General features: G+C 46.0%; 1 protein-coding gene across 1 annotated transcript in view; it reads left to right on the top strand.

Annotated features, from left to right (window-relative positions):
* LOC132828322 (uncharacterized) overlaps positions 1–12,072 on the top strand; it is a 71,142-nt gene that overhangs the window by 45,815 nt on the left and 13,255 nt on the right. The window contains exons 9-11 of the mRNA XM_060845322.1: positions 521–575; positions 6,427–6,590; positions 8,154–8,222. Of these exons, the coding sequence (XP_060701305.1) occupies positions 521–575; positions 6,427–6,590; positions 8,154–8,222 (288 nt within the window). The remainder of the gene's footprint in view (positions 1–520; positions 576–6,426; positions 6,591–8,153; positions 8,223–12,072) is intronic.

Here is a 12,072-nt window from a genome sequence, read left to right as displayed (position 1 = left end):
TGATGGAGGGTGTGGATGTTTGCAGATGTGGTGCTGATCAAATGGGCTGCTTTGTCCTGGATGGTGTCGAGCTTCTTGTGTGTCGTTGGAGCTGCATCCATCCAGACAAGTGGGGAGTATCCATCACACTCCTGACTTGTACCTTGTAGATGGTGGACAGGCTTTGGGGGGTCACCACAGTGAGTGACTCACCACAGTGTTCCCAGTTTGTGGCGTGTTGGCTGTTGCAAAATTAAAAATGCTGTAAGTGTGCTGTAGGTTAAGCAGCATCTATGGAGAGAAACAGTGAGGCATCTCTCTTTGACTGCGCTTTCATTGTTTATCCTTGTACCACTGTGAAGTGGCTTGATCCTTTCATTCCACGTGAAAGGCACAGAATGCGTCCAAAGTTCTGGTGGTCTAACCAACAAAGGCAAATTGTCGATTTTGCTTATGTTGATCTCACCCATCCCTTTGGAAATCACATCATCTTTAAAGAGATTTTGCTGCAAATACCATCTCTGTTCTCCTTTCATCACAGGTGGCCACAAAAAGCCACAGTCTGTACCACGAGCAGATGGAGTGTCCATTCAAAGGTATGTCAGAGGGTAGAAAAAATGCTGAATGACGAGAGAATGTCTTAACTTGATACTCAGGGTTATGACACAACATTGTCGATGTTTAAAATGAGGTGCTGGAGAGAAATTCACACACTTCCAATTTTCCTTGAGGATTTCTCAAATTGTTTCTGAATTTCTAACTTGCATTCCATCCATAAATGATTTCCATTCCCGTGGCCTCAGAAGGGGAGGTATTATAATTTGAAGAGGTAAAAACAACAGTCGATCTTCCGTAATTACAGTGGCACCACTCCCCACCTCTTCCTCCGCTACATTGATGACTGCATTGGCGCCACCTCATGCTCCCACGAGGAGGTTGAGCAATTCATCAACTTCACCAACACATTCCACCCTGACCTTAAATTTACCTGGACCATCTCTGACACCTCCCTCCCCTTCCTGGACCTCTCCATCTCCATTATTGATGACCGACTTGACACTGACATTTTTTACAAACCCACCGACTCCCACAGCTACCTGGATTACACCTCTTCCCACCTATCTCTTGCAAAAATGCCATCCCGTATTCCCAATTCCTCTGTCTCTGCCGTATCTGCTCCCAGGAGGACCAGTTCCACCATAGAACACACCAGATGACCTCCTTCTTTAGAGAACGCAATTTCCCGTCCCACGTGGTTAAAGATGCCCTCCAATGCATCTCGTCCACATCCCGCATCTCCGCCCTCAGACCCCACCCTTTCAACCGTAACAAGGACAGAACGCCCCTGGTGCTCACCTTCCACCCTACAAACCTTCGCATAAACCAAATCATCCGCCGACATTTCCGCCACCTCCAAAAAGACCCCACCACCAGAGATATATTTCCATCCCCACCCCTTTCCGCCTTCCGCAAAGACCGTTCCCTCCATGACTACCTGGTCAGGTCCACGCCCCCCTACAACCCACCCTCCCATCCTGGCACTTTCCCCTGCCACCGCAGGAACTGTAAAACCTGCGCCCACATCTCCTCCCTCACCTCTATCCAAGGCCCTAAAGGAGCCTTCCACATCCATCAAAGTTTTACCTGCACATCCACCAATATCATTTATTGTATCCGTTGCTCCTGATGAGGTCTCATATACATTGGGGAGACTGGGGCCTCCTAGCAGAGTGCTTTAGGGAACATCTCCGGGACACCTGCACCAATCAACCACACCGCCCCGTGGCCCAACATTTCAACTCCCCCTCCCACTCTGCCGAGGACATGGAGGTCCTGGGCCTCCTTCACCACTGCTCCCTCACCACCAGACGCCTGGAGGAAGAACGCCTCATCTTCCGCCTCGGAACACTTCAACCCCAGGGCATCAATGTGGACTTCAACAGCTTCGTCATTTCCCCTTCCCCCACCTCATCCTAGTTTCAAACTTCCAGCTCAGCGCTGTCCCCATGACTTGTCCAGACTTGTCCTACCTGCCTATCTCCTTTTCCACCTATCCACTCCACCCTCTCCTCCCTGACCTATCACCTTCATCCCCTCCCCCACTCACCCATTGTACTCTATGCTACTTTCTCCCCACCCCCACCCTCCTCTAGCTTATCTCTCCACTCTTCAGGCTCTCTGCCTTTATTCCTGATGAAGGGCTTTTGCCCGAAATGTCGATTTCGCTGCTCCTTGGATGCTGCCTGAACTGCTGTGCTCTTCCAACACCACTGATCCAGATTATAATTTGAAGCTCAGTTCCAGGAATCTGAGCAACTTCAATGAGACTGACAGATCTGAAGGAGTTCTGCATTCCCAGCAGGTACTGCCTTTACAATGAGACATTTAAACAAGGATCTGTCCCTCCTCTCTGTCGTGCATTTAAACAAATCACTATTTCAGACAAGAGCAGAGAGTCTTGCCTGAAATGTATCCCTCAAACAAAAGAGTTAAGAAGCAAATTATATCGTCATTATTTCATTGCTCTTGGTGATCACCGTGTACAAACACGGTTTCCGTCTTTCCAATATCGCAGCAGTGACAACTCTTCACAAAATGTTGTATAGTGTTTTGAAATGTCTCATCTGAGAGATTGTGCAACACTCCCACATCGCTGACCCTCTGAAAGTGTAACACTCCCACAGTACTGACCCTCTGACAGTGCGGCACTCCCACAGTGCTGGCTCTCCGACAGTGCAGCACTCCCTCAGTACTACCCTCTGACAGTGCAACACTCCCTCAGTACTGACCCGCTGACAGTGCAGCACTCCCTCAGTACTGACCCGCTGACAGTGCAGCACTCCCTCAGTACTGACCCGCTGACAGTGCAACACTCCCTCAGTACTGACCCGCTGACAGTGCAACACTCCCTCAGTACTGACCCGATGACAGTGCAGCACTCCCTCAGTACTGACCCGCTGACAGTGCAACACTCCCTCAGTACTGACTCTCTGACAGTGCAGCACTCCCTCAGTACTGACCCGCTGACAGTGCAGCACTCCCACAGTACTGACTCTCTGACAGTGCAACACTCCCTCAGTACTGACCCGCTGACAGTGCAGCACGTCCACAGTACTGACCCTCGGACAGTGTAGCACTCCCTCAGCACTGACCCTTTGAGAATACAGCACTCTCCCAGTATTGACCCTCTAACTGTGCAGCACTCCAGAGTACTGGCCTTCTGACAGTGTAGCACTCCCTCAATGCTGACTCTCTGACAGACCACCCATTTAACTCTCTTTGCTATAAGGGAAACATTTGCAGATTCTCCAATCTCTCCACGTAACTGAAGCTCCTTATCCCTGGGATCCTTCTAACAAATCTTTCATACACACTTTGCAAGACTTTGACCTTCTTCGATGCCCACAGTGAAACATAGTATTCCAGCCGACTTATCAAGGTTCATCATAACATCACACAACATGTGGAGGCAGATTCCGTCAGAGATTTATAAAGAGAGCTGGTTATATATTTGAAAATGATGAAGTTAGCGAGCTACAGAGATAGGGCTGGAGAGTGGGACTAGCTGGGTAGGTCTTTCCAGAGCTGGTACAGACATAATGGGCCAAATGGCCTTCTTCAATACTGTAAAAATCTATAATTCGATTATATGGCTGTACAAATATCTGACATAATATTTTTCTATTGGTGCCCTTGCCTTGATAAAGTCGAGATACCTACTTCCCTTTTTTATTTTAAACTGTCTTAACACATAAAATTTTATGAACACATCCTTCAGAGGCCCACTATTCCTGCAGCCCCATTTAAAACTGCATCCTTATGTTGGGGGTGGGGGGAGGATGAGAGCAGTGAGCTATTTGCAGAGTGGGGGTGGTGAGGGTGATGTGACAGGGAGTTGGGAGTATGGGGATAGGGTGCCAGTGCTCTAGTGGAACTGTCACTGGAGTATGAATGCAGTGAACCAGGTCATGTCCGAGGGATCCTGGTTTGAATCCTACCATGGGGCAGATGGTGGAATTTGAATTCAATAAAAAAAACTCTGAGATTAAGAGCTTAATGATGACCATTGCCAACTGTCAGGGAAAGCCCATCTCGCTCACTAATATTATTCAAGGAAGGAAATCTGCCATCTTTACCTGGTCTGGCCTACATGTGACTTCAGACCTACAGCAATGTGGTTAATTCTCAGCCGTCCTCTGGTCAATTAGGGATAGGCAATAGATACTTGCATGACCAGCAACTTGCATTTCCCATCAATGAATATATATATATATATATATATATAAAAAAGACCCTTCTCTGGTCCATGGGAATACCCCCTCAGCCTCAATATTGAGCACCCCAACACAACATCTGCCACCCATAGGTGCTCCCACCCACCCTGTTCCTTAAAGGAACCTTCACCACCCTGCCCTGAGAATCCCTTCTCCATTCCAGCCCTACCTAACACTCACCTGGTCCAGACTCCAGGACATAGCCTCTGGTTACAGTCATAGTCCCAATGACTCCAGCTTCTGGAACTGCTGGGCCTGTAGAGCCACTAACTATACACATTGGCCAGCAGTTGATGGGGGAGTCCAGAACTAATAGGTTTAGGCTGAGAGGGGAAACAATTAAAAGGGACCTAATGGACAACGCTTTCCTGCAGAGGGTGGTGCGTGTATGGAATGGGCTGCCAGAGGAAGTGGTGGAGCCATCTGGATGGATATATGAATAGGAAGAGTTTCAAGGAACATGAGCCCAATGCTGGAAAATGGGACTAGATTAGGTTAGGTTACCTGGTCAGCATAGACACGTTAGACCGAAAGGTCTGTTTCAATGCTGTACACCTCTATGACTCTCTGACTCTCTGACTTACTGGCTCCAAAGCAAGGGCAGAGTTTCTGCCTCCAGACACGTGACATTGCTCAGAGGGTTAAATAGCTGTGGGACAGCCAATACTAGTGAGAACATGTTCTCCACAAAATCTTCAAGTGGGACAGGAAATCTCATCATCTGAAAAAAAATCCCAGCCACTATCTCCTTCGAAAATGCACCACATCACATTTCTCCGTGTTAATGTTCACCTGCTAGGTGTCTGCTCAATGCACCAATTTACCAACATACTCCTGAATTCTGTTACAGTTTATACCTTTTACAAGTTTCATGTCAACTTTGAAGTTATGGTGCATTTATGCAAGCTCAGGCCTTGTATACTAGGAAAGAGCAGTGGTCCTAATACTAACCCTTGGGGACATTCTGAATACTTTCCTCTGTGTGAAAAGCAACCATTCACCCTTAGACTCTTTATTCGGTTTCTTCCCCAAGTTGTTTTACCCATTGTTCATTCCCATGGCCTTATGGTCATGTCAAGTCTAGATATTTTCCTAATCAACCTGCACAGACATATTATTGTACACTCCTAGAGAAGCTAGGACTTGAACTCTGGGCCTCTGGTCTTAGAGGTATTAAACACCACCAACTTGGAGTCATCCACCCTGAGAAATGACCTCCTGGGGCACATTGTCTGCGGTTTTGTAGCGGTAAGTTTTGTGCAGTACTCACAGTTTGAAATTCAGGAAACACAATATCCGTCTCACTGCCTTCATCAACCATCTCAGTTATTTCATCAAAGAACTCAAATCAGGTTCCACATGATTTGCCTTTGACAGATCCACGCTGGCTGTCGTTTATGAAAATTGATTTTGTCTAAAAATTCCCCACCCACAACACTATCTCCTTTCCATTGTTTTATGTCCTGGGTTTGTACACCCCCCCCACCCCCAAACCACTGCTCTGTTCCTCAACTCCATTCAGGTAGCTTCCCTCTTTGTACACTCAAGCACATTTGTCAGGGCTGCAATAGTGTCTGTAGTCAGGACTGCCACCAGTCTCATTCCTTGCGACCCTTTCTGTTTTTCCAGCATGGAAGGATATGCCAGGCTTCTGTTATTGCCTGTTAAATCCCATGGGGCGACTTGTGTCTGTGCTTTATTTTCCATGATCTGTATTTTATGTACATTAAATTTTCATGCAGACAGTAGCATGGTTGTAATGACTAACAGATGGTCCAGCTAACACTCTATGAAGATGTATTCAAATCCATCCACAGCAGTTCGTGATCTTGGAATCTTATAGGTCTAGATTTGAAAGTGAGTCTCACTGATGGTGCCCATTGGTAAATCATCATTATTTGTTATAAAAACCCATCTGATGCTAATTAGGGAAGGAAATTTGCCTGGTCTGACCAACATGTGACTCCAGTCGATAAGTTACGTGGTTGACTCTTAACTGACCTCTGAAATGGCAAGTCACACAGTTTAAGAAGCAACTCTGGGCGGGACTCGGGTGCTGGTTTTATTGGCCACAGTTACATCACATGAAAGGTTAAAGACAAATCTCTCCAACCCCACCTTAGTTCTGCCTTATGTTTCTCCCCTGCCTGGTCCCTCCTCTTACTGAATGCAGAGAGTCATCAACTGACAATCAAGTTGGAATCAACTGCATCAGCTCTCCAGTTACAACCCAGTGGCTTTCCAGCAACCTGCACCATCAGGATCAAAGCGATGTTCTCCTACAGAGAAGACAGCACAAGGTGGCTCACAAACATGTCATCAGTTCAGGAACTGTTGGTGGGTTCCATTTTGATGCTTCTTAGCCAACTGAAGGCAACAAAGCCAACTATGGCAATTTTAATCGCAATGTTTCTCTAAGATTTTGTCAATAATGGGCAATATTCCAGGTAGAGCCCACTAGGGAACAGGCAATTCTGGATTGGATGATGTGTAATGAGGCGGCTTGGTTAGGGAGCTTAAGGTGAGGGATCCCTTAGAGACCAACATATGATAGAATTCATCTGCATCAGTTTTCACAGTGAAATAAACCTGTAAGACACCAGAATATCAAGAGGGTCAGGGCAGAGGTGAGTGTTAGCCATTACTAAGGAGGAGATGGTGGGGGAGCTGAAAGGTCTGAGAGTTGATAAATCACTCTGGACCAGATGGACTACACTTCAGAGTTCTGAAGGAGGTAGCTGAGGAGATTGTCGAAGCATTGGTGGTGAACTTTCAGGAAAAGTGGAGTCAGGAAAGGTCCTATAGGACTGGAAAATGACTAATGTAACACTCCTGTTTAAGAACGGAGGGAGTCAGAGGATAGGAAGCTATAGGCTAGTTAGCCTGACTTTGATCCCATTAGTAAGAATTTAGTGTTCATTATTAAGGATGAGATTGTGGAATACCTGGAAGTGGGGAGGCTGTGAAAAGACTTGGATGGGATGGGAGAGTGGGCAAAGAAGAGTAACTGGAATACAATGTGGGAAAGTCTTTGGTAAGCACTTTGGTAAGAGGAATAGAGGCAAAGACTATTTTCTAAATGGGGAAAGGGACTTGGGAGTCCTAGTTCAGGATTCTCTTAAAGTTAACAAGCTGGTCTATTTGGCAGTTAGGAAGAGAGATGCAATGGGAGCATTCATTTCAGGAGGGCTAGAATTTAAAAGCAGAAATGCACTGCTGAGGCTGCTTAAGGCTCTGGTGAGACTGCATTTGGAATATTTTGAGCAGTTTTGGGTCCTGTATCTAAGGAAGGATGTGCTGGCCTTGGAGGGAGCCCAAAGAATGTTTACAAGAATGGTCCTGGGGACAAAGGGCTTGTTCTCTGAGGAGTGGTTGAGGTCTCTAGGTCTGTGCTTGACTGGGTTTAGAAGGATAAATGGAGATCTGATTGAAACTCACAGAATACTGAGATGCCAGGATAGAGTGGACATGGAGAAGATGTTTCCACCAGGCGGCGAGACTAGGACGCAAGGCCACAGTCTGAAAGTGAATGAACAACCTTTTTCGAACTGAAATGAGGAGGAATTTCTTCAGAGGGTAGTGAATCTTGAAAACTCAGTGCCACAGAGGGTTTTGGAGGCCGAGTGATTGAGTGTATTTAAGACAGAGATAGATAGGTTCGTGACTGGTGAGGGGATCAAGTATTACGGGTGAATGGAGTGAGAAACACATCAGCCATGATCAAATGGCGGAGTAGACTCGATGGGCCAAGTGGCCTAATTCTACTCCCATATCTTATGGCCTACTGTGACTCTGGTGACTTTGCAAGTCAAGAAATCACAAGAAAGAACAAGGTCAAGTCCCTTTTTTTGAATAACTGTTTTCATTACCCATTAATTTGTATCGTTGCCCAACTTGTAGGTCTCTGAATCGAAGATACATGAATTCAGCATCAAACCATCTCTGCAGGACAAGGTGTTGTGTGTGAAGGTCAGTCTGTCTTTCTCCTATTGATTTTGGCCAGTGTTAATCTCTTACTGTGATTGTGGGGTGAGGTGGGCTGTTACAGTCCATTCACTGAGTCCAAGTTGCCATGGTAACTTTTACAGACATGTTGTACTCTGGTGCCTGTACCATCACTATTGTTAGGACGGAGCTACCGTCCTCGTGTTCGTTTGAAGGAGAGAGACACTGGATCTGATTCAAAATATAAGCTGGTTTAATGAGAGAGACGTACACAGAACATACAGTGAGATATTTACTGCTCACTGGAGAAGGCGCGTTCTGAAATCTTTCCAGAAACCCCTGCTTGATATATTGTTTGCTAAGCTAATGCTACGTAATCACTCACACACGTGATCTCTCACAGACAAAGGCCTCCTGTGAACAGGCCTCGGCCTTGGCAGGTATCCACGAGATGGTCTGTCTTGTAAACAAGGTCTCCGAGTAAAGGCTGCCATTGTATTGGTCTGACCTTGGTAGTCCAGCTGCACAGGCAGTTTCAGTAAACAGTCCAAACAGCAGCTCCGCAGCACCCTCCGATTTCCCAAGCAGCAACTACAGGTCTGCCCTCCCTAGGGGTATAGATATATATCCCAACACTATCTATAACTCCAATGTTCTTCTGTCACCTGCTTGGCCAGGTGCACTAAACCATCAATGGTTGATTCTTTCTTCATGCTTTAGTTATTTATTGTGTTTTTTCCTATTTTTCTGCCAGTTTCCTTCCAGTGTCTCCTAACAGTATTGACTCCTTGCACAAAAGCAGCCATTTTCTGTGTGAGATTTCCAATAGTGGTCATGAGAAGGTTAGCATCCCAAAGGATGTTGTCTCAGCTATTCCTCACCCAATGCCCACACAATGTGCACTTCCAAGCAAGATTTAATAGTTTATCATGTGCCAACATACCCTGAATATGTTTGCAGCACACAAACAGGACACTTAGCTCAATACATCCAGGCTTGAGCTGACTAGAGTCATAGAGATGGACTGCACGGAAACAGACCCTTCGGCCCAACTCGGCCATGCCGACCAGATATCCCACAGTAATCTAGTCCCACTTGCCGGCACCCGGCCCATATCCTTCCAAACCCTTCCTATTTATATCCCCATCCAAGTCCCTTTTAAATGTTGCAATTGTACCAGCCTCCACCACTTCCTCTGGCAGCTCATTCCATACATGCACCACCCTCTGCGTGAAAATGTTGTCCCTTAGGTCTCTTTTATATCTTTCCCCTCTCACCTTAAACCTATGCCCTCTAGCATGGACTCCCCCACCCCAGGGAAGAGACTTTGTCTATTTATCCTATCCATGTCCCTCATGATTTTATAAACCTCTACCAGGGAAAACAGCCTATTCAACCTCTCCCTACAGCTCAAGTCCTCCAACCCTGGCAACATCCTTGTAAATCTTTTCTGAACCCTTTCAAGCTTCACAACATCCTTCTGATAGGAAGGAGACCAGAATTCCATTCAATATTCCAAAAGTGGCCTAACCAACGTCCTGTACAGTCTCAATATGACTTCCCAACTCTTGTACTCAATACTCTAACCAATAAAGGAAAGCATACCAAACACCACCTTCACTATCACATCCACCTGCGACTCTACTTTCAAGGAGCTATGAACCTGCACTCCAAGGTCTCTTTGTTCAACAGCACTCCCTACGACCTTACCATTTAGTGTATAGGTCCTGCCCTGATTTGCCTTTCCAAAATGCAGCACCTTGCATTTAGCTAAATTAAACTCCATCTGCCTCTCCTCAGTCCATTGGCCCATCTGATCAAGATCCATTGTAATCTGAGGTAACCTTCTTCGCTGTCCACTGCACCTCCAATTTTTGGTGGCAAACTTACTAGTGGCACATAACATTGTACCTCTCAAATGCCAGGCAATGACCATCTCCAGTAAGACACAATCTAACCATTACCTCTTGACATTCAATGATGTTATCGTCACAGAATCCCCCACAATCAACATCCTGGGGTTACCATTGATCAGAAACCCAGCTGGACTCACCACATAAACACAGTGGCTACAAGAGCAGGTCAGAGATTAGGAATACGACAGTGAGTAACTCACCTCCTGACTCCCCAAAGCCTGTTCACCTATCTACAAGGCACAAGTCAGCACTTGCCTGGATGGATGTGGCTCCAAAAATATTCAAGGAGTTTGATACCTTTCAGGACAAAGCAGCCCACAAATCCAGAAACATCCACTCCCTCTACCACCCATGCTCAGTAGCAGTAGTGTGTGCTATCTACGAGATGTCCTGCAGAAAGTTATGTGGTGAGTCCAGCTGGGTTTCTGATCAATGGTAACCCCAGGATGTTGATTGTGGGGGATTCTATGATGATAACATCATTGAATGTCAAGAGGTAATGGTTAGATTGTCTCTTACTGGAAATGGTCATTGCCTGGCATTTGAGAGGTACAGTGTTATGTGCCATTAGACAGCACCTTCCAAATCCATGAACACTTCCATGTGGAAGAACTAGAACAGCAGATACATGGGAACACCACACTCTGGAAGGTCCCCTCTTGACTTGGAAATACATTGCCATTCCTTCATTGTTGCTGGGTCAAAATCCCAGAATTCCCTTCCTAAGGACATGTGGGTCAATCTACAACACATGGACTGCAGCGATTCAAGAAGACGGCTTACCACCACCTTACCAACAGAAGGGCAATGAATGCTGGCCCAGCCAGTGATATCCATGTCTCATAAGAGAATTTAAACAAATTCATGCTGAAGTTTGTGCCCTAATGGCGCTCCTTCCAGTTTTCATCATCTATCCCCATCTATGTATCCGTTGAATACATCCAATGACCTGATTGACATGAACAAAGTTTGAGGGACATAGGTAGGGTTCATTGGGAGAAACCTTGCTCCTTTGTGGAGGGGCTAATGCCCAAAAGATTTAAACAAAAGAATAGGAAGTTAAGAGTGGATTTAAGAATAAATTTCTCTGAGCCAGAGGATGGTGGGTATGTGGAATTCTGCCTAAAAGTGGGGTAGAGGCAGGAGCCGTCACTACATTATCAGGTAATGTCCTGTACTCTGAACTGGAAACTCTGGGTTCGAATCCCACTCTGGGACTTGGTGGTCAAGGAAAGTGTGTTCATAACGCAGGCAAACACAGTGAACATTGACCTGCAAATCCATACTGAGGGAGAGATTCCTGGTCAACCATGCAATGGGAATTATAACGGTGCCTCATCTATCGCTATCCATAGCCCAGGCCACAACATGCAGGTAAAATTGTTGCCACAGTGACTCAGTTTCCTTGTGTAAGATATAGCATTCAAGGGCCATGATAATCAAATATGGGCAGTCAATTATTTGCAAGTAATTTTAAAACAGTTTATTAAGAAGCAGCCATTTAGATATGTTACTTTAGCTAAATGAAAGAAAATGTATTCAATCTGAGACAGAGGAGGGTGTTTCATTTAAACCAGAGGGTGGACAGACAGTTGGCAGAGTGTGTGGATATTATTAAGAATCCAGCTGCTGTATCTGTTGCCTTTGGACATCGGTGTAGCAGTAGCTTGAAGGGCACTGTCTAAGAAATGGCTTGATCAGTCTGTGAGACAGTGCTACCAATTCAGGCAATAGCTTCCAGATGTTGGTAAGGAGCAATGTTTCTTCAAAGGTAATCTATGTCAGCACACTGATTTCAGCATCTACTTCCGATTCGGGGAGTCATTGCCCTGCTCAGGCCCTGGAGGGCTGCATATCCAATCAGAAAACAAGAAGGATTGCTGGTTATGAAGACTTTTCAGGCTCAACGGGGCGCTGTTTGCTGTTCTTGGTGTCTCGGTAAAATTCCTTTCTATCGA

This window comes from Hemiscyllium ocellatum, chromosome 26, assembly GCF_020745735.1.
Source record: "Hemiscyllium ocellatum isolate sHemOce1 chromosome 26, sHemOce1.pat.X.cur, whole genome shotgun sequence".
Classification (NCBI taxonomy): Eukaryota; Metazoa; Chordata; class Chondrichthyes; order Orectolobiformes; family Hemiscylliidae; genus Hemiscyllium; species Hemiscyllium ocellatum.
The sequence above is the reverse complement of the archived record's forward strand: the minus strand, read 5'-3'. Positions and strand labels throughout refer to the sequence as shown.